Here is an 18,837-nt window from a genome sequence, read left to right as displayed (position 1 = left end):
AAAAATATATACGCGTTAATTAAAAGTAAACGGCGGTAAATGTTTTGAGGAATGTTTCGCGCTGTTTTTCGCTTGAGGTTGTTGTCATGGTGAGGGCGGAGGAGGAAATATGGCGTCAGATTCAAACAGACGCTGAAGGAGTTTTACAATAACACGGATTTAAACGTTTTTATTTCGTTTCACTTCAGTATTTCATCAAACACTGATGTACGAGCACCACAGGCCTTTAAATAGTAAGTTGGTGTTTAGTTTGACTCATGTTATTTCGAATTTAACCGTTTATCGCTTTTAGAAACAAACAAACAAACAACGTGAATTTCATTAAGTTCGATTAGATTTTATAGAGAGTATTATTTTTTCGCATTTAAATAAACTACGTATATTTAAAACGTAGTTTTTGTCAGACTGTCAAACGCAACCAGATTTAAACCGTTTTTTCTCTCATATGTGAAATTACTTTGCTTTGTTTGTCCATCTCTCTGTCAAAGTTCATTGTAAATCCATCTGAAACGTTCATGTAACGTATTTTGTTATAGACATTTTTGGTAACTGTTAACTCTTTACTTGAAGACTTTATATATAATGCGTTATAAAAGTATTTTAATGCATTGATTATGCCTTGCAATGCACATTATAATGCATTTTAAGAGCCCATGAATAATGTGACACTTCATAATGCTTAAATATACATTGTTAGAAAATAGCCTATATTACATTTACAACAGATGACAAACAAGCTATTTTAGATGTAACATATGGTAACTTTGATAACTATAATGCATTACAAAATTGGATTATGAATAGCTTGTAATGCATTATAAATTAATGCTTTAAGTAAAGTGTTACCTCCATGTATGTGACCCTGGAACACAAACCCAGTCATATATATATATATATATATATATATATATATACACACAGGTATATTTGTAGCAATAGCCAACAATACATTGCATGAGTCAAAATTATCCATTTTTCTTTTATGCCAAAAATCATTAGGATATTAAGTAAAGATCATGTTACATGAAGATATTTTGTACATTTCCTACTGTAAATATATCAAACTTCATTTTTGATTAGTAATATGCATTGCTAAGAACTTCATTTGAACAACTTTAAAGGTGATTTTCTCAATATTTAGATTTTTTTGCACCCTCAGATTCCAGATTTTCAAATAGTTGTATCTCAGACAAATATTGTCCAACAAACCATACATCAATGGAAAGCTTATTTATTCAGATGATTTTCAGATTGATTTCAATTTTTAAAGTTTAGTGGTCCAGGGTCACATTTGTTCATAATAAAGTGATTATTCAGAGTCTAATGATACTCTTGTTACTCAGATCTCAGAAGCGTAGCGTCACGTTGACCTCATGCCCACAGAATCGCCCGCCGTTCGTCCACGCCATGGCAGTCGGGCCAAACGTAAAGACCCTGTTTCCACCCTGCGGGCGTCTCACCCGAGAGCCGTGGCGCCGTCTGCGCAGAACTCACAGGAGGAGATCAACAGGTTCCTCTGAGACTCTGTTACGTGTTTCTAACATGTTAAGATGCACATGTATGACCTCGTTTGGTGTGTTTGCAGGCTCAGGGACGTGATCGATCGGCTGCAGAGAGACAGACGGGACGCTGAGAGAGAGACGGGTGAGGATTTTACTCTCACAGCTGAGCTGAGGTGGAAAATGAACCAGCTGGAACAGGAGAAACTGGATTTCGCTTCCAAGCACAATGAAGAGGTACGTCACGCTGTCAATCAGATGGCAGATTAATGAACAAACACATGCATTTGGCCGATGCTTTTATCCAGAGCGACTTGCATTGCATTAAAAGTATACATTTGATCAGTTCATCTGTTCTTTGGGAAATGAACCCATGACCCTACTGTGTCCCACAATTCAAAAGTGAAATCAACCACAATTTTTACAGTCGTCTTGAGTCATTATATTATTTTTTAAATTAAATATTTATTAAAATATTAAATAAAATTAGAATTAGTGTAATTAAAAAAATATTTCGATTTATTAAAAAAAATCTATAGTAAAAATATGTATAAATAAATAAATAATAAAAGTGTACAAATAAATCAAAATTGATATCAACAACAATTTTTACAATCTACTTGAGTCATTATATTACTTAGAATTAAAATATCTAAAAGTGCTAAAAAATTCAGATTTAAAATCACAGGAATAAATTACATTTTTAAAATATATTCAAATAGAAAACAGCTATTTTAAATGGTAAAACAATATTTCAAAATCTTTCTGTTTTTGCTGTATTTTGGATCAAATAAATGCAGGCTTGGTGAGCTGAACAGAATTCTTAAAAAAAAAAACATTAAAAAACTTACTGTTCAAAAGCATTTGACTGGTAGTGTATAATAAGAACAGTGAAAAAAATGAATCAAGTGTACAAATAAATAAAAAGTGATCAACCACATTTTTTACATTATGATTGACTAATTTTATTACTTAAATATAACGTTGTTAATTAAAATGACTCACTATTTAAATGTATAATTACACTGTAGACTTATTCTACAAATTAAGTGTAACCGTTAACTTCTGCCGTCAATAATTTTAATTATGCATGTTATGGTTATTTTCTGATTATTAATCATTTGTTTTGTATAAAGCACTTTTGAATTATGATTGAAATGTTGTTTTAGTATGGTTTCTGTTTTCAAAACTGATGTGAGACAAGTGTGGTGCTAATCAGCAAGAGCAGGTGCCAATAAAAGGTCCGTACACCATACTAATCAAGCAATACAACTGTTTATTGTCAAATATAAACACATCAAAGAAGAATAATCATAAACCAGTGCATAATATAAGAATGATCATGAGTAAATGGATAAAAGATAATAATAATGAGTGAATAATACACAAATTCGAGCATACACTAAAACTAAACCCCAAGCAGAGTAATAGAACAATATACAACCTCAGAGCCGTGCCGTCATCCTCACTCTCAAAAGACTGGGGAGCCCGCTTCAGTCACAGTAGAAGACCAACACTTGTCTGAGAATGCAGGGCGATGCACGCTTATCCCACGGCTGAGCGTCCACTGTTTCTAAAAGAAACCCCCTTTTTTATACTTTAAAATTTAAGTGCGGTTTAAGAACAATCCTCCCAAGTGAGAGAGAAAGCAAACTGGCCAGGCTCGCTCCGCCTCCCAATTGGGTGCACTTCGTTTTAATTACAGAAAAAGATGAGTTCTTAATTGGCAATATTTCTGAGGTTTCGTTATCAACGTGGTGCCAGGATCCTGCACCTAATATTGTTCAAACGACAACAGTTTCCAACCTTATCTTGAAGGTCAATGCAATAGACTCCCTTATACTTTCCCAGGAGATAGTGATGTTGGTTTGCATTAATTGCGACCTTGAAAGTATCCCCCTTAAATTCCATTCCCACTCTGTTCATCCGTTGAGCGCACAAAACAACCCCATCCTTTACATTCGGTCCCTCGCTCAACGGAGAACCAAACTCCGAACATATTTCAGGCGCAAAAATTAAATTAAAGTTAAAAACAGAAAATATAAAAATTTATTCTAATTCAAAATATCAACAAAAACTATTTAACTTGAAGTGCGAAAATAACTAAAATTAAATAAACTAAAATTTAAAAATAAAAAAACAAGCATATTTAAATAAAAATGACAAAAACACAAAAAATTGAAGGTAAAAACTATATAAAAATTTATTCTAATTCACAATATCAACAAAAACTCTTCTAGTACAGTGATAGCTGGATAACTCTCTTCACATGATTGTATGGACAGCAGAAAGCTGTTGCCTGCAGTCGTTCCTGGTGTGGTTTGTGAGCGAGTGTATGGTGTGTCCTGCAGGTGGCGCAGTACGAGGCGCAGCTGGCGCGGTTGCGAGCGCAGGTGGAGCGCGGCGAGGCGCAGCGGCAGACGATGGAGTACGACATTGCTGTGGTGAGGAGAGACGTGGCGGCGGAGAGGAGAAGCACCGAGGAGAAGATGAACGACCTGAGGAAAGACAACCGCAGGCTGGACGGTGTGTGTGTGTGTGTGTGTGAGAGAGTGTGTTAGGGCTGGGCGATATGAGCAAAAATTCATATCTCGGTATTTTTTTGGCTGATGTGCGGTATACGGTATATGAAGGCATATATTATGTGCAAAAAGGGTTAAAATCACATTACATTCTAACATTGTAACATTGCAATCTAAAAACAAAAATAATGCTTTTAAAGCAGAAGTTAAATTTACTAAACTAAAATTGAAAATAATAAAAAAGCACAGACTAATTGAGTAAAAAGGCTATTTTGATTACCCCATTACACTTTACAGTTAGTGCTATCATACAAATACACGTACTTGTCGGTTTAAAATTCTACATATGTCACATTTATTTTCCAACTACAAATATTTCAGCAAAATGTATATTTTGCTCCGTCTGTTTGGCGCGCATGTGTGTGGCGGCGCTCGTTCTAAATCGCAAAGCAAAAGCTCACGCACTTCTGACAGCAAAATGGAAATATTTCCATGGCTTTCTAACATTTACAGATGGAGAATATACCTGTGAAATGTAAGTTATGCGTTAAGGGAAACAGCACGTCTCTGACAGTGGCACACGCAGCCTTTCTGTCAGAGCCACTTTAAACTCAAACTATAAACTATATGCTACTATATCTTACGATTTTTTTTAAAGCCCTTCATATAAAGCCTGATACATGTAGAACAAACTGTATTATGCACTTTCTCCGCAGCAGTTCAGTCTGTGTCCTCCCTAGATATTTTTTCAGATGCGCTCGTATCAAACTACTTATATTGATATTAATGTATTGCTTCATACCGTATCGCTTATAAAGAATATATCGATATATCGTACAAACTCGATATGCCGCCCAGCCCTAGAGTGTGTGAATGTGAGAGTGAGTGAGTGAGTGAGTGAGTGAGAGTGAGTGAGAGTGAGTGAGAGTGAGTGAGTGAGTGAGTGAGAGTGAGAGTGAGAGTGAGTGTGAGAGTGAGAGTGAGTGTGAGAGTGAGTGTGACAGTGAGTGTGAGAGTGAGTGTGAGGTGAGAGTGAGAGTGTGAGTGAGTGAGAGTGAGTGAGAGTGAGGTGAGAGTGAGTGTGAGAGTGAGGAGTGAGAGTGAGTGAGAGTGAGGTGAGAGTGAGGTGAGTGTGAGGAGTGTGAGAGTGAGTGTGAGTGAGTGTGAGAGTGAGGTGTGAGAGTGAGTGTGTGTGAGTGTGTGAGAGTGAGTGTGAGTGAGTGAGTGTGAGAGTGAGTGTGAGAGTGAGTGTGAGGTGAGAGTGAGTGAGTGTGAGAGTGAGTGAGTGTGAGAGTGAGTGTGAGGTGAGTGAGAGTGAGTGTGAGTGAGTGTGTGAGAGTGTGAGTGAGTGAGTGTGAGTGAGTGAGTGTGAGAGTGAGTGTGAGTGGTGAGTGAGTGAGTGAGTGAGAGTGAGTGTGAGTGAGTGTGGAGTGAGTGTGAGTGAGTGAGAGTGAGTGAGAGTGAGTGAGAGTGAGGTGAGAGTGAGGTGAGAGTGTGAGAGAGTGAGTGAGTGAGTGAGGAGGAGTGTGAGAGTGAGTGTGAGAGTGAGTGTGAGTGAGAGTGAGGAGTGAGAGTGAGTGTGAGGTGAGTGAGTGAGGAGTGAGGTGAGAGTGAGTGTGAGTGAGTGTGAGTGTGTGAGAGTGAGTGAGTGAGAGTGAGTGTGAGTGAGTGAGGTGAGAGTGAGTGAGAGTGTGAGTGAGGAGTGAGAGTGAGAGTGTGAGTGAGAGTGAGAGTGTGAGAGTGAGAGTGAGTGTGAGTGAGAGTGTGAGGTGAGTGAGAGTGAGTGTGAGAGTGAGAGTGAGTGTGAGAGTGAGTGAGAGTGAGAGTGTGAGTGAGAGTGAGAGTGAGAGTGTGAGAGTGTGAGAGTGTGAGTGTGAGTGTGAGTGTGTGAGTGTGAGTGTGTGAGTGTGTGAGAGTGAGTGTGTGAGAGTGAGTGTGAGAGTGAGTGTGTGAGTGTGTGAGTGTGTGAGTGTGTGAGTGTGAGTGTGAGTGTGAGAGAGTGTGAGAGTGAGAGTGAGAGTGTGAGAGAGAGTGAGTGTGAGTGTGTCTGTTTGTGTGTACTGGTTTTTGTGGTTTACGGGGACAAAATGTGTATAATGAAATGGGTATGACAGAGGTATTACAATTTGAAGGTGGTTTATGAGGACACTGCCTATGTCCCCGTAAAACAAAAGGCTTAAAAAACATACTAAATGGTGTTTTGTTTTTTTTAATCTAAAAATGCATAGTCTCCTGTAAGGGGTAGGTTTAGGTGTAGGGTTGGTGTAGGGCAATAGCACATACAGTAAGTACAGTATAAAAACCATTACGCCCATGGAGAGTCCCCGTAAACCACTAAAACAAACGTGTGTGTGTGTGTGACAGACCTGCAGTCTCCTGATGTTTTGCTACTTATACAAATGCCGAGATATTTCTCAAAATCACAAGCTCCAGTAAATAAAAACTCATTTTGTTTGAGACTCACCTTATCATAATGAAAGCATTTTTCAGTGTTTGTGTGGGAATGACCATACATGATATTGATATTGTATGTGCGTTTGCGTGTGTGTGTAGTCCTCAACTTGGAACTGCATCAGAGGGTATCAGATCTACAGAGATCTTTAGAAATAACGCAGCAGGCACGTGAGGACGACCTTAAGGGCCTCCACACGGAGCTGCACGAGAGAGACCGTCTGCTGCTGAGCGCAAACGCTGAGAACGACCTCCTGCAGAACGACAAGAGCCAACTACAGACACTGATACAGGTAAAGATCTATCTATCTATCTATCTATCTATCTAATCTACCTACCTACCTATTTTATATGGGGTCAGTAAGATTTTGAAATGTTTTGAAAATGTCTTCTGCTCACCAGAGCTGTATTTATTTGAACAAAAATACAGTAAAAATAGTGAAATATTATTACAATATAAAATAACAGTTTTCTGTGTGAATCTCCGTTAAACTGTAATTTATTTCTGTGATGCGCAGCTGTATTTTCAGCATCATTACTCCAGTCTTCAGTGTCACATGATCTTCAGAAATCATTCTAATATGCTGATTTGCTGCTCAACAAACATTTCTGATTATTATCAATGCTGAAAACAGTTGTGCTGCACAATATTTTTATGGAAACTGTGATACATTTTATTTTTCAGGATTCACAGATGAATAGAAAGTTCAGAAGAACAGCATTTATTTGAATCTTTTGTAACATTATAAATGTCTTTACTGTCACTTTTGATTAATTTAATGCATCCTTGATGAATAAGTGTTCATTTCTTAAAAAAGAAAAATCATATTGACCTCAAACTTTTGAACTTGTGAACAGGAACAGAATGACACTCTACAGAAGCTAAAATGTGAAATGGAGAGAATGAAGAGAGACAGAGAGAAACTGAAACATAAATCATCAGAGCTGGACCGCAGCACAGAGAGAGAAGAGAAGCTGCGCTCTGATCTGGAGGTGAGTGATGATCAGTCAGGAGGTCACATTAGTCGTCTAACGATTAGGTTTTTTGATGATCAATATCTTAGAGAGCAGGATGGCTGACGTCCGATATAAACACATGATAACACATGCATTTGCTGATATGTAATTAATTTACGTATTTAAACAATTGCTGAAATAACATTCCTATTTTTTATGTAATATTTACTAAAATAATTAGAAATAAGTAAATAAACTGATTTTTTTTTCAGATAGCAACTTCTTGATTCGGTGCTGTGTGTGTATATATATATATATATATAAGTATAAAAAGCTAAAAACACATCTCTTCCATCTTTATTTGATCCTCTAACTCTAGCACTCTATATTCTAATTCTATTTTATTTATTTGTTTTTTATTTATTTTATATTTTTTAAAAAAGCACTTGACATTCTCTATTCTTTTTCTGTTCTATATATTAGTTTTCTTTTTATTGTATGGATATGTATTTATACAATTAACAAAAGCAAAAAAAGGCCTCTAACACTAGCTTGCTCTATTCTTTTTCTATTCTATTTTCTTTTTATTTATTATAAAAAAAAATAAAAAAATAAAAACCTTGCTACATGTACTGCATTAAGCTAAGCTTGTCATAACACTTGCATATCGTTGCTCTTTTGTTGGTTTTGATTGCTTCTATTGTCCTCATTTGTAAGTCGCTTTGGATAAAAGCGTCTGCTAAATGACTGAATGTAAATGTATGATACATATATACTTATATTTTAAGAAAATTTGTGTTGTATTTGCATTGAAATATATCTGAATATTAAAAAAAAATTGCACAAAATATGATTTATACTTTAGATAGCAACTCCTGTTATAGAATTTTTAAAAGAATCTAAAAGAAAGAAAAATAAAAATTTTAAAAACTGAATAAAAAGGCACTTGCTTGCATATATACTCAAACAGTCCAGTTAACACTAATTTTACATACAGACCGCCCACACTGAGTATGACTGCGTGACGTGACAAAAACACCAACAGCTAACATGTTTGGTTTGGACAGATACATGACATTGTGTGTGTCTGTGTGTGTGTGTCTGTGTGTGTCTGTGTGTCTGTGTGTGTGTGTGTGTGTGTGTGCAGGCAGCTCTGCAGAAGGTGAAGGTTCTGGAGCAGAGTGTGGAGTCGGAGCGCGCCGCACACCTGCAGTCTAAATTCAACTCTGAGATCATCCAGGTAACACAGGTGTGTTTAAGAACGTACACGCTCAGTCAGACTGCATCTGATCTCTGTGTGTGTGTGTGTAGATGAGGATGAGGGATCTGGAGGAGGCTCTTGAGGTGGAGAAGAACAGTCACGCTGAGGTCTCGTCTCGTCTGGAGCTCCTCAAGCAGAAGTGTGGAGAGCTGGAGAGAGCGTACCATCACGAGAGAGACGAATCACGCAACACGAGCCACAAACTCACACAGTAAGATCTCAGTCAGAAATCATTCTAATATGCTGATATGATTGATTATATAATATAATACATATTATAACAAGGGCTGTCAGTTTAACACGTTAACTTTAATTAGTTATGAAAAATATTTTAACGCAGTTAACACACTGGCCCCGCCCCCAGACCTGTACGTCCTCTTACATTTCATACAGTTGACTGTTGGCAAATATGATGCAGGGCAACAGCTCCATACATGCAGTTATGCCTTAAAATTTAAGATATTGGGGCGAAAATGCTCCTGTATGAGTTTTTGTCTCATATTTATATCATATGATAAGCGATATCAGATATCACACAAGCAGGGAGAGCAATATCACACGAGTCACGAATAGCACGAGTGCGAATGTGATTTTATGCAACAGTTCAGTAAATAAGTTTAAACACAATATTGTCTGTTTTTGCTCAGTTTTACCCTCAAAAATATTGCGTTTAAAGCCACAGCAGAATTGTTGTGCGTCTGTGAGCAACACAGCGGTGATTCGTTTCTGAATTGATCTGCGTTTTGAACAAATCGTGTGAATCAATGATTCAAAGACCCTTTCATAAAGAGAGTCCTTTACTGAATTCCTGAAATGAATCAGCGTTTGAAGGAATCAATGAATGACTGAGAAAGACATTTACCGCCACCTGCTGGCAGATTTAGTGTATTATTTAGAGTATTATTTCATTAAAAAAAAAGGGACAAAAAATTTAAAGGGATAGTTCACCCAAAAAAATAAATAAAATTATGTCATTTACTCGAACCTGAATGACTTACTTTCTTTTGTGGAACATAAAAGAAGGTATTTTGAAGACTGTTGGTAACAAAGCTGTTTTGGTCACCAATGACTACCACTGCATGAATGAAAAAATCTGAGATGTTTCTCAAATTATCTTCTTTTATGTTCCATAGTTTGTTATGCCTTTGTAGCCTAATATAGCCTAACTTTATATATATATATATATATATAATACATAATATAATATAGAAATGTATATATAATACATTTTATGTTGAATCAAGTAAAATATTTCTTTCTAAAGCTTTCTATTAGTAATGCCTACTAAATACTTTCTCATTGAACACGAAAATAGCTTTAAATAATCTTTTGGGGGTATTTTCACAGCTAAATGTAGTTTGTGAATAATTACATTAATTAATCAACACATCATGTAATTAATTATATTAAATTTTTTATCGACTGACAGCCCTAGTTATAAGATAAAATATAATGTAATATAAAAATGATATAAAATTAGTGGACGTAATGTTGGTGTGTTCAGGTTGGAGAAGGACTTCTTGACCATGAAAACTGATCTGATTGGTCAGCTGGATCAGGAGAAGGCTGCATCTGCTGAGCTGATTGGACAGTTAGAGCAGGAAAGGGCGGAGTCAGTGAAGCTGTCAGTCAAACTGCAGGAGCAGGAGAAAGTTTGGGCAGACAGACAACAGGAAATCAGCCGGGTAAAAACACGCAGATGTCTCTCTAAAATCTGCTGTAGATGTTTTTTTATTATATATGTGTGTGTGTGTGTATATGTGTATATAGGGACATAGTTATAGGGACAAATACATTTTTATCATTTTAAAATATATAACTTTTTTTAAATATATATATATATATATGTAAATAAACATTTTAAATGCAAAAATGTCTGCATACACATTTTATATATAATATTATAATATTAAAATTTAAAATTTAAATAAAAAAATGTTATTATATATTAGTCAAGTCGCCTTTATTTATATAGCACTTTTAACAGATTGTCAAAGCAACATTACAGTATCAAATAGGAAAATAGTGTGTCAATAATAATGTGTCAATAATGCAAAAGGGCAATAGTAAATACATATACATTGTTTTTCTTGCATACTGGCATATTTTAGTCAATAACATCTATGATACTGCAAAGATGTTTTGATCTGATTCTGTCTTGTCTCTTACATCAGTGATGTTGATGTCATTATTCAATTTCATGTATTATGCTGCAGTTTCAAATGAATTAGCAGTCCTTCAGTTTTAACTCTGGTTTGTGTGTGTTTTAGGCTCTGGTGTGTGTGCAGCAGTCCTATGACAGTCTGTTGAGTGATCTTGATCATGTGGTTCAGCAGAATCAGCAGCAGGGGGCGGCACACGCTCATAACACAGGTCAGGAGGAACAGAAGTGATGAACTTTACTTCAAATGACTGTGAAGCCACTGTGAAACAATATATAGAGTATGAAGCACTATAGAAATAAAGCTGAATTGAAGGTGTTTTACGGCGCGTGTGTGTGTGTGTGTGTGTGTGTGTGTGTGTGCGTTTATGTGACAAATGAGGGCATAGATTTGTATAATGATGTGGGTATGACAGGTATTACAAGGAGAAGGTGACTTTTCAGGACATTACTCCATGTCTCCACTTTTCAAAACGCTTATAAACATACAGAATGAGGTTTTTTTGGGGAAAGTTGAAATGCAGTCTCCTGTAAGGGGTAGGTTTAGGTGTAGGGTTGGTGTAGGACAATAGCACATACAGTAAGTACAGTATAAAAACCATTACGCCTATGGAGAGTCCCCACTTTTCACAAAAACAAACGTGTGTGTGTTTGTGTGTGTTATAGAGGAAGGAGGTAAACACAAAGCATCTGCTCTAATGGACATCCTGCGGAAAACACTACACTACTACAACACACAGGTACAGCATTAAACTGTAATAATACTGCATATTTTATAGTCCAGAGACACTGATTAAGGAATAAACTGGTAAATGCTTTGTCACAAGCACATTTGGATAAAGCTTTGGCTGGATGTTAACGCGGTGTATGAGCTCATGAGCTATATTTGGTTGTTCTTAAGCTCAGACGTCTAAATAATGCAGATATTTTCACGTGTATTGTTCAGTATTTGGTGCCGTGTCTTGAATGAATGGCATTGCATCTTGAATAAATTGTGCAGTTATTGTTATAGGATTGTTGTGCTGTGCTACTTTTTTAGTGTTTTATTAGTTCTTGAGGTTTGTGTGTCCAGCATCGAGGTCTGTGTTTTAAAAATCTGTCCCAGATATCTTTGTAAGATGATTGCTCCTTCAGAAACACAGATTGCGGAGATAATAGTCTATATATGGTGTTACTAATTAGAAATTTGTTGTGCATGAAGTCTGTGGTTGCTGTGACACAATTATTGGCTGAATGAGGCATTTAGTGAACTAATAAATTCAAACGGATAAAACGGTTACTGAGGATGATTCTTAATTCATATCATGTAATATACAATTACATATTTTAATAGTAATAATAAATATAATATTTTTTTAGTCTGTAAAGCTGCTTTGAAACTAATTGTATTGTGATTTGATGATTAAGATAGTAGTTGAGAGAACATAAAAATCTGAATGCATGTTGCATTTTTTAACTAATTATTTAGTTTTTGTCTTATGTTCTTTATTTTTTTGTGATCGGCAGCTTGCTCCTTAGTTATTTTTAGTGTCATTGAGTATTATAGTTATTATTTATGTTATTATTATTTATTTTATTTTATTTTGTAATTTTTCTTAAATTGTAGTTAGTTTTAGTAATTCGGTTGTGTTTTTTATAAATGTTTTAAATGTATATACATATATAATATTGTTTTATTTCAGTTTTAGTTGTTGTAGTACTTCCAGTTAAATTAAATGAAAATGAAAATTGTTGATGCAACTAGCTGAAATAAAGTAAATTATTTATTTGAAGTAACAGAAATGTTTTGTATAGCTTTAGTTAACTATAATAATACAGGCTTACTATTTGCTGTAATAAATTGTTGAATTTACTGTGTGTGTGTGTGTGTCTCTCTCTCTCTTGTGTGTGTGTGTGTGTGTGTCTCTCTCTCTCTTTGTGTGTGTGTGTGTGTGTGTGTGTGTGTGTGTGTGTCTCTCTCTCTCTCTTTGTGTGTGTGTGTGTGTGTGTGTGTGTTTCTCTGTGTGTGTGTGTGTGTGTGTGTGTGTCTCTCTCTCTCTTGTGTGTGTGTGTGTCTCTCTCTCTCTTTGTGTGTGTGTGTGTCTCTCTCTCTCTTTGTGTGTGTGTGTGTGTGTGTCTCTCTGTGTATGTTTGTATGGTGTGTGTGTGTGTGTGTGTCTGTCTCTCTCTCTTTGTGTGTGTGTGTGTGTGTGTGTCTCTCTCTGTGTGTGTGTGTGTGTGTGTGTCTCTCTCTCTTTGTGTGTGTGTGTAGTTGCAGGAGTCTGTGATTGTGATGCAGAAGTTGAATCATGAGGTCAGACAGAAGGATGAGACGATCACTGATCTTCAGAGGAACATGCAGGTGTGTGTTTATCGTTGTGCTGATCGACAGACGTTATTCAGGGGGATGCAGATGACTAAATGATTTATACTATAATAATATGTCTCAGTAAGATGAGACTGAAATGATCCAAACATATAATGCAATGCTGATTGAGAGATGAAGAAATAAACGCTCCTCAGAAGATCCTGATGATCAGATTTGAGACGCACTGATTTTTCTAGAAAATGAGTAAAGCTGAGCTGCTTCAGTCCAGTAAAGGGCCTTTCGCACCGCAGGAACCTTTTCATAGTACTCGAACTAACTGTGGAACTACCCACAGGAACTCCGTTTGGAGGAACTAAAATAGCCCCTACTTCAGAGCGGGGTCTAAAACAGATTTATAGGAACTATCACTGACGTAAGTGTACGTTGATTGGCCAAACGCACGCAAAACACAGACTACCCGGCATTTTTAAAAAGCCATGTAAACATATTTACTCCACAAACATGGAAAACAGCGATAACGGCATTTACTTGTCGTCTGCAGTGTTGGTTCTCTACAACCCTGCTGGCTAGTTCCTAGAACTACGCGGTGCGAAAGCCCCTTAAGTGTTCATCTGGAAATATGACTGCAGTTATTCTGACGTTTACTTGATCAAAATCCGTCAAGATTTGACACGAGAAGCAGCAGCTGAACAACTCTAAACTATCAATCAGAGACAGAAGACATGAGGAGATTGAGTGAAACTTTAGAAACTCAATCAAATATGATACAGCAGCTTCACAGTGTTAATCTGGTTTCTGTGTCTGCAGGAGTGTGAGGCTCGTGGCGTGTGTGTAAATGAAGAGGTGAAGCGTTTGCGTGTGTGTGTCGCAAACGCTGCAGCTGATCTGCGCAGCCTCAAAGCACAACACACAAACGCACAAACACAGATGAACAAACTCCAGCAGCAACATCACAACGACTGCCAGGTACACACACACACACACACACACACAGGGACAGAGAGAGAGGGACACACACGCACGCACACATTATACACACACACTATACACATTATACACGCACACTATATACATTTTACACACACTACACACACACTATATACAGTACACACATGCACGTACGCACACTACACACACACACACTATATACACGCACGCACACACTATACACATTATACACACACACTATATACAGGGGGGGGTATGGGTTTGGTCCCCCTCGGCTAGGGGTGGGCGATATGGCAAAAATATCACAATTTCTTTGGAAATATCACGATTCACAATATTATCACAATTCTTTGTCATGTTGGATTTTCTATTTTGCAAGTTGTCTTGAGCAGTACAGCCAAACTAATTTCCTTCTTATAAAGACAAAGCCTTTCAAGGTAACAAAATATAAAAAAGTATGGCGGATATTTAAGCCAAAGTGGGTGAAGATAAAAATCATTGTCATTATTTTATCTTTGTTATTAAAAAATGAGATTACAAATACACATAATATACAAATAAAATAAACAGTGATTTATTTTCAGGTAGTCTACAATAGGTGTATTTAGCAGGAGCAGTCAAGAAATTGAATGAACAAATATAAAAATAAAACACTGTATAGATTGATTCCTATTAAAGCAACTGTATTAACGTTTTTCAGTCAAGAGTAGTGAGTGATTTTTCTCTTTGTGTTTGGTGTTTTATTAACATTGAAGGAATAATTCACCCCAAAATTAAAATAGGCTAGTGTTTTATTTTTATACCTTCATTTACTCACTTAAAACCTGAACGAGTTTCTTCTGCTGAAAATAAATGCTATTTTGAAGAATGTGGAAAACCAAACACTTGCTGGTCTACAGTGACTTCCATAGTATTTTTTTTTTTCCTACTGTTAAAGTCAATGTGGACCAGCAACTGTTTGGTTATCCACATTCTTCAAAATATCTTCTTTTGTGTTCAGCACAAGAAAGAAATTAATACAGGTTTGGGACAACATGTGAGTGAGTAAATAATGACAGAATTACAATTTTAGGGTGCACTATCCCTTTAATTACAGTCGGCAGCATATTTAGTACTGTCCCTTTAAGACCTGCACGCATCTAATATACAGGCACGCATGCGTTTCTCTCAGCTGTTTACCTTAATTTTAGACATAACCAACTGAGTCTATACATAAACATTGTGTGTTTTGACAGTATTAGCACAAAACATAACTTTTTAGTTGTTTGACGGGCTTTTTAGAGCACACGCTTTAGGTGTATGTGCTCAGAAAAGGCGCTCGTCAGAACAGAACACTGAGTGAAACATTTAACCAGTAAGTCTTTGAAGCAGATGCAGATAATGTACTTTTGTGACTGCGAATAAGTGCAGTGTCCCGTGAGAGTAACTCTACCGCTGAGTTAACACTGATGTGAATGTATGTGGCGTTGTACAGTATATAGAGACGGCGGCGCCAGAACTGCAGCTGATATAATGCGCGCTGAAGTACCATACTACGATATTTCTTCAAAAAAGCAGATGGTGGAGACATTTTTATAGTCCACGATCAAAAATCGTCATATCGAACACCTCTACTCTCGGCAGAAATCGCAGACCGGGGGGCACCGGACCACAAGGGCACTTTACCGTCGGACCTCAAAGGGCAGGGCCCTCCCCGGCCTGTAGTCTCCTGGGCATGCTGTCAACCAGGTTCATGCAAACCTGAACTTTTTCCCAGACTCAGTCTGAAGAATTTTTGGTCCCAAATTTGTATCAATTTTATTGGTAGTCCACTGTATGAAGAATTTTTGGGTATAATATGTCACAGTTTACTTTATTTTGCTATCCTCACTTATGTAAATGAACTATAGTGTCTCCACTAGTAAAAAAAAAATATCAAAAATTATATCTGGTGTCTGAATAATTTTTGGTTTGACTTTATATCCTTCGGTTATTTTCACACTTAATTATGTCCATTTAAAATGTATTTTACAAGTTTTTGTTACTTTCGCTGTTCATTTTTTTGTGCTCTATGGTATCTTTAATTTAATAGCATTATAGCTGCTCCATTGCAGCAGATCAGTACTGTAATCATGCGTTTTGCTGTAATAATGCAGGGAACCACTCGTTATAAATCTCCTAACTGTGATATTTTCAGAAATAGAAGTCATGTTTTTTTCATCTGAAACATGCTGCGATTTATATTTCAAAGCCACTCCTATAATGCAGAAACACTCATGAAGCAAGCAAAACATGCGCAGCGCGTGCACGTATTTGTACTGGTGCAGAATGAGAGGGACAAGGACAGAACAGCCTCGAGCATTTCACACAGGCTGCTAGTTACTGCTTCGCCAGAAAGTCGTGTATGCTTAAGGCTGAAAATAAATGATGTTTATAGTGAATGCTCCTATGAATTGTCTTATATTTACGATTTAGTCTTAATCCAAATGATGCGTGCTAAGTGAGCCAACATCAATAAAGATCACACAACAGAACCGCGCGCTCTCTTTCTCTCTCTCTCTCTCTCCCTTCCTACTCTTCAGTAACTTGTGCATTGTTTTACTTGTTTTTGACATAGCTATCCGCCCGAGCTACAAACTTTCCAGTGATGTCTGTGAGAAAGGATTCACTCGACAAGCTCTCGCATCTGTGCCGCCGTGCGCTCAATTCACTCAGCGTGCTTTGCACATCAGCTATACAGGCGTTAATACTGAATGTTTAACATTATATTCATTGCATGCGTATACTTCGTGTTTTTGTCTGAATATGGCACTTATCACATGCTGTGTTGTATTGGCGTTTGGTATCGGGGCATTTTAACGAGTATGAGTATGAGTACATGAGCTCAGTATTGGGCCCGATACCGATAACTGTATCGGTGCATCTCTACTATACACACACACACACACACACACACACACACACACACACAGACACAGGAAGAGAGCGTGACACTGTCTGCAGTGCTTGATATCATTAGTATGTTATTATTGGTTAATCTGACTGTGATGTTTGTGTTCAGGAGAAGCTAACGTTCCTCCACACGCTCTATCAGCGTCTGCTCGCTGGATGTGTGCTGGTGACGCCGCCACGCAGCATGCTGGGTAGCTTCTCATGGGCGGAGCTTAGCGCTGTGGTGCAGGAGCACGTGGACAGGCTGACTTCTGACCTCTCTGCAGCCAATGAGAAGGTGAGGAAGGGCTTATGGGAAAGATTTGCTGTAGATCTGTTGAGAGGTTGTGTAGATGCTGTAAGATGCTAGTTGTGGGTAGTCGTGGCCTAATGGTTAGGGAGTTGGGCTTGTAACCTGAAGGTTGCCGGTTCAATTCTCACGCCGGCAAGAATTGAAGGTGGGGATTGTGAATGTACACTCTCTCCACCTTCGACACCATGACTAAGGTGCCCTTGAGCAAACCCGAACCCCTAATTGCTCCCCGGACGCTGGAGCAATAGCTGCCCACTGCTCCGGGTGTGTGTGTGTGTGTGTGTGTGTGTGTGTGTGTGTGTGTGTGTGTGTGTGTGTGTGTGTGTGTGTGTGTGTGTGTGTGTGTGTGTGTGTGTGTGTGTGCATTTGTTCACTACTCACTGCTGTGTGTGTGCACTTGGATAGGTTAAATGCAGAGCACCAATTTTGAGTATGGGTCACCATACTTGACACTACGTCACGACTTAACTTAACTTAAGATGCTCGGTGTGTTTCAGGTGTCACGCTTGGAGAGTGTGTGTGAGGGGAAATCAGCAGCGCTGGAGAGTGTGAGCTTACAACTGAGACAGAGAGAGGAGAGCTGGAGCAAACAGAGAGAAGATCTCAACACACAACACATACACCTCAACAACCAGCTACAGCACAAGCTACAGGTACACACACACACACACACACACCTCAACAACCAGCTACAGCACAAGCTACAGGTACACACACACACACACACACACACACCTCAACAACCAGCTACAGCACAAGCTACAGGTATACACACACACACACACACACACACACACACACCTCAACAACCAGCTACAGCACAAGCTACAGGTATACACACACACACACACACACACACACACACACACACACACACCTCAACAACCAGCTACAGCACAAGCTACAGGTATACACACACACACACACACACACCTCAACAACCAGCTACAGCACAAGCTACAGGTATACACACACACGGACACACGGACACACACACACACACACACACACACCTCAACAACCAGCTACAGCACAAGCTACAGGTATACACACACACACACACACACACACACCTCAACAACCAGCTACAGCACAAGCTACAGGTATACACACACACACACACACACACACACACACCTCAACAACCAGCTACAGCACAAGCTACAGGTATACACACACACAGTCACACACACACACACACACACACACACACACACACACACACCTCAACAACCAGCTACAGCACAAGATACAGGTACACACACACACACACACACACACCTCAACAACCAGCTACAGCACAAGCTACAGGTATACACACACACACACACACACACACACACACACACCTCAACAACCAGCTACAGCACAAGCTACAGGTATACACACACACACACACACACACACCTCAACAACCAGCTACAGCACAAGCTACAGGTATACACACACACACACACACACACACACACCTCAACAACCAGCTACAGCACAAGCTACAGGTATACAC

At 38.1% G+C, this 18,837-nt stretch overlaps 1 protein-coding gene across 2 annotated transcripts in view; it reads left to right on the top strand.

Moving 5' to 3' along the window:
• The first annotated feature begins 16 nt into the window (after nucleotides 1-16).
• Nucleotides 17-18,837, top strand: part of LOC131531648 (coiled-coil domain-containing protein 171) — a 29,774-nt gene continuing 10,953 nt past the window's right edge. The window contains exons 1-15 of one of the 2 annotated variants that reach the window (XM_058762571.1): nucleotides 17-233; nucleotides 1,384-1,510; nucleotides 1,586-1,736; nucleotides 3,851-4,025; nucleotides 6,575-6,765; nucleotides 7,331-7,465; nucleotides 8,577-8,669; nucleotides 8,741-8,901; nucleotides 10,195-10,375; nucleotides 10,961-11,063; nucleotides 11,518-11,591; nucleotides 13,103-13,192; nucleotides 13,967-14,125; nucleotides 17,148-17,315; nucleotides 17,828-17,983. In XM_058762571.1, coding sequence (XP_058618554.1) covers nucleotides 206-233; nucleotides 1,384-1,510; nucleotides 1,586-1,736; nucleotides 3,851-4,025; nucleotides 6,575-6,765; nucleotides 7,331-7,465; nucleotides 8,577-8,669; nucleotides 8,741-8,901; nucleotides 10,195-10,375; nucleotides 10,961-11,063; nucleotides 11,518-11,591; nucleotides 13,103-13,192; nucleotides 13,967-14,125; nucleotides 17,148-17,315; nucleotides 17,828-17,983 — 1,992 coding nt within the window. In that variant the 5' untranslated portion in view covers nucleotides 17-205. Of the gene's footprint in view, nucleotides 234-1,343; nucleotides 1,511-1,585; nucleotides 1,737-3,850; nucleotides 4,026-6,574; nucleotides 6,766-7,330; nucleotides 7,466-8,576; nucleotides 8,670-8,740; nucleotides 8,902-10,194; nucleotides 10,376-10,960; nucleotides 11,064-11,517; nucleotides 11,592-13,102; nucleotides 13,193-13,966; nucleotides 14,126-17,147; nucleotides 17,316-17,827; nucleotides 17,984-18,837 lie in introns of both variants that reach the window. The other variant, XM_058762572.1, reaches the window with a different exon arrangement.

This window comes from Onychostoma macrolepis, chromosome 23, assembly GCF_012432095.1.
Source record: "Onychostoma macrolepis isolate SWU-2019 chromosome 23, ASM1243209v1, whole genome shotgun sequence".
NCBI lineage: Eukaryota > Metazoa > Chordata > Actinopteri > Cypriniformes > Cyprinidae > Onychostoma > Onychostoma macrolepis.
This window is presented reverse-complemented; position numbering and strand designations above follow the sequence as displayed.